Source organism: Penaeus monodon, chromosome 37 (assembly GCF_015228065.2).
Source record: "Penaeus monodon isolate SGIC_2016 chromosome 37, NSTDA_Pmon_1, whole genome shotgun sequence".
NCBI lineage: Eukaryota > Metazoa > Arthropoda > Malacostraca > Decapoda > Penaeidae > Penaeus > Penaeus monodon.
This window is the reverse complement of record NC_051422.1, coordinates 12,160,866-12,162,729: the sequence shown is the minus strand read 5'-3', so window position 1 is coordinate 12,162,729 and position 1,864 is coordinate 12,160,866. Positions and strand designations below refer to the sequence as shown.

General features: G+C 47.5%; 1 protein-coding gene across 1 annotated transcript; it reads right to left on the bottom strand.

The window, feature by feature from the left end:
- Positions 1–674: 674 nt before the first annotated feature.
- LOC119596211 (ATP-dependent RNA helicase glh-1-like) lies at positions 675–1,655 on the bottom strand. The gene is made up of 2 exons (XM_037945383.1): positions 1,606–1,655; positions 675–1,212 (listed from the first exon to the last, which is right to left on the bottom strand). Exons 1-2 carry the CDS (start codon positions 1,653–1,655, stop codon positions 675–677), a joined length of 588 nt encoding a protein of 195 aa, XP_037801311.1.
- Between the last annotated feature and the right edge of the window lie 209 nt (positions 1,656–1,864).

The following is a 1,864-nucleotide window of genomic DNA, read 5'->3' as shown; positions in this document are numbered from 1 at the left end:
AAATCTGAGATAAATCTTAACATTGGACCCTACGCAGAGGGGTATGCTTTGGGGACGGGCATTTTCTTATCTTTCCTTTGGATCGGTGTTTTTTCATAGGACGAGCTCTTGGGGGGAAACCCTTTTTTTTTTCATTGTTTGATTGGTTTATTTATGGTTTTTTTTTTTTTCTTGTAAATCAGTTTATTTCATCATGTAGTATAAGTTTTCAGGAACTTGACAAAACATAAAGCTGAAAAACCCCGGCGTATAAAAATGAAAGGAAATATTTTAGGCCATATGAAAGTTCAATTTGTGTCTGGTTATAAAGACTAAAAATGGAAGTACCAAAAACAGCGTTTTGTCGCAGAATTCCATGGGTATTTTTTGGTAGGGCCCCTTTTTTGTTCCTTTTATTTATATAAAAAAATATTATATATAAAATTTTATATATTATATTATATATAAAATTTTAAAAATATAATATTAAACCCATCGTTTAGCAAACACTCTTTCCTTCACCAATAAATTCATCCCTCGAATGGCTCCACAAAAAACGATAAAATATATAATAAATTTGCGATGAAATTTCTACACTTTTTTCTAGTCACTTTACCAAGGCGTCAAAATCTCTCCTGCCCCAGTTAAAAAAAAGAAGCCATACTAAAGGCAGCAACTAGATCGCCACCCAGCGCCTACCCGGGCGACAGCGAATCCTCCCGGAGCAGGGGGGGTCCTGCGGGGGCCGGGTCGGGATCACCAGCCGCTCTGAAGATCGTGACGTCCGGAGGGCGGTGGCTGGGGGCGGCGGACACACCTCCACCCTGCCGTCCCTCGCCGAACCCGGGATCACCAATCCCCCCCAGGTTGTCGCTCGTGCAGACCCCGAAACGTGTCGTGCTTGGAGTTGCCGTGCTGTATCCGCAGGACCCGCCTTGTCCGGTGCCGTGCTCGCCTCCCCACTCCAGGTGCGATAAAACCTTTTTGGCCACGAACCGTTTCCCCCTGGCAGTAGTATTGCCCCCACGAGCGTCCTCCGGGCTCCCCCCTTGTCGTTGACCCGCGAAAAGGGAGCCGACAAAGGAGGCCCCGAGCGTGCCAAGACGGGCGCCAGGAACGCTGCGCCCCCGCGTGGCCGCGCAGCCGTTAACACGGCCAGGGGACCCCCCCGGCCCGAGAGCTCCAGGAATCCACGGGGGCGATCGCTCCCCAGGAGGCCTCGAGCGCCGAGAACTGAAACGCGTTTCAAATATTTATGATTGATTCAAAAAAATTTACATGGGGAAATTCAAAACGTTTTGGCTCGCAAAATATCGGGCTTCTGTTAAATGTTCATTTTGTTTTAATTAACCTGCGGGGATTTAATTATATATTAAAACAAGCCATGCCATTTTTTAACATTTTAATATCAGCGAATGGTAGCTTACCTATAAATAGCAAGGATAAAAAAATATATGCAGTCGGAATTTTCGGTTCAAAAAGAGTATTAAACACTGTTATGAATCTATGTTACCTGTATCAACACCTGGGTGGGGACCAGCGGCGCGAAGCGAAAAACAAAGTGGTCGCCCCTGCCACGCCAGGGGGGCGTGAGGGCCGTCTCCCAGTGAACCCGGGGCAGCTAACCCCCCGAGACCGGTTCCCCCGCCGGTTCTCGGGGATGCTCCAGGGCCCATGCCAAAAACGACTCCCGCAGACTCAGTTTTGGGGTGGGGGGGCAGGCACCCGCTTCGATTCGATTTCGTTGCCCGGGTCGTGCATGACAGAACAGAACAGGCTTGGCAACATTTCACATTCCCGGGTGGTGTTATGGGAACACGGTCGGAATATTTTTTCACTCAAAAATTTTTGTAATTTTTTGTGTTGGTAACATTTTTTCAGGTGA

Bases quoted from the DNA above. Each gene is read 5' to 3' on its own strand.
- LOC119596211 (XM_037945383.1), bottom strand. From the start codon at position 1,655: ATGGGCCCTGGAGCATCCCCGAGAACCGGCGGGGGAACCGGTCTCGGG. The intron at 1,213-1,605 runs GTTAGCTGCCCC...AACGCGTTTCAG, and splicing joins GGGGGAACCGGTCTCGGGGG to TTCTCGGCGCTCGAGGCCTC.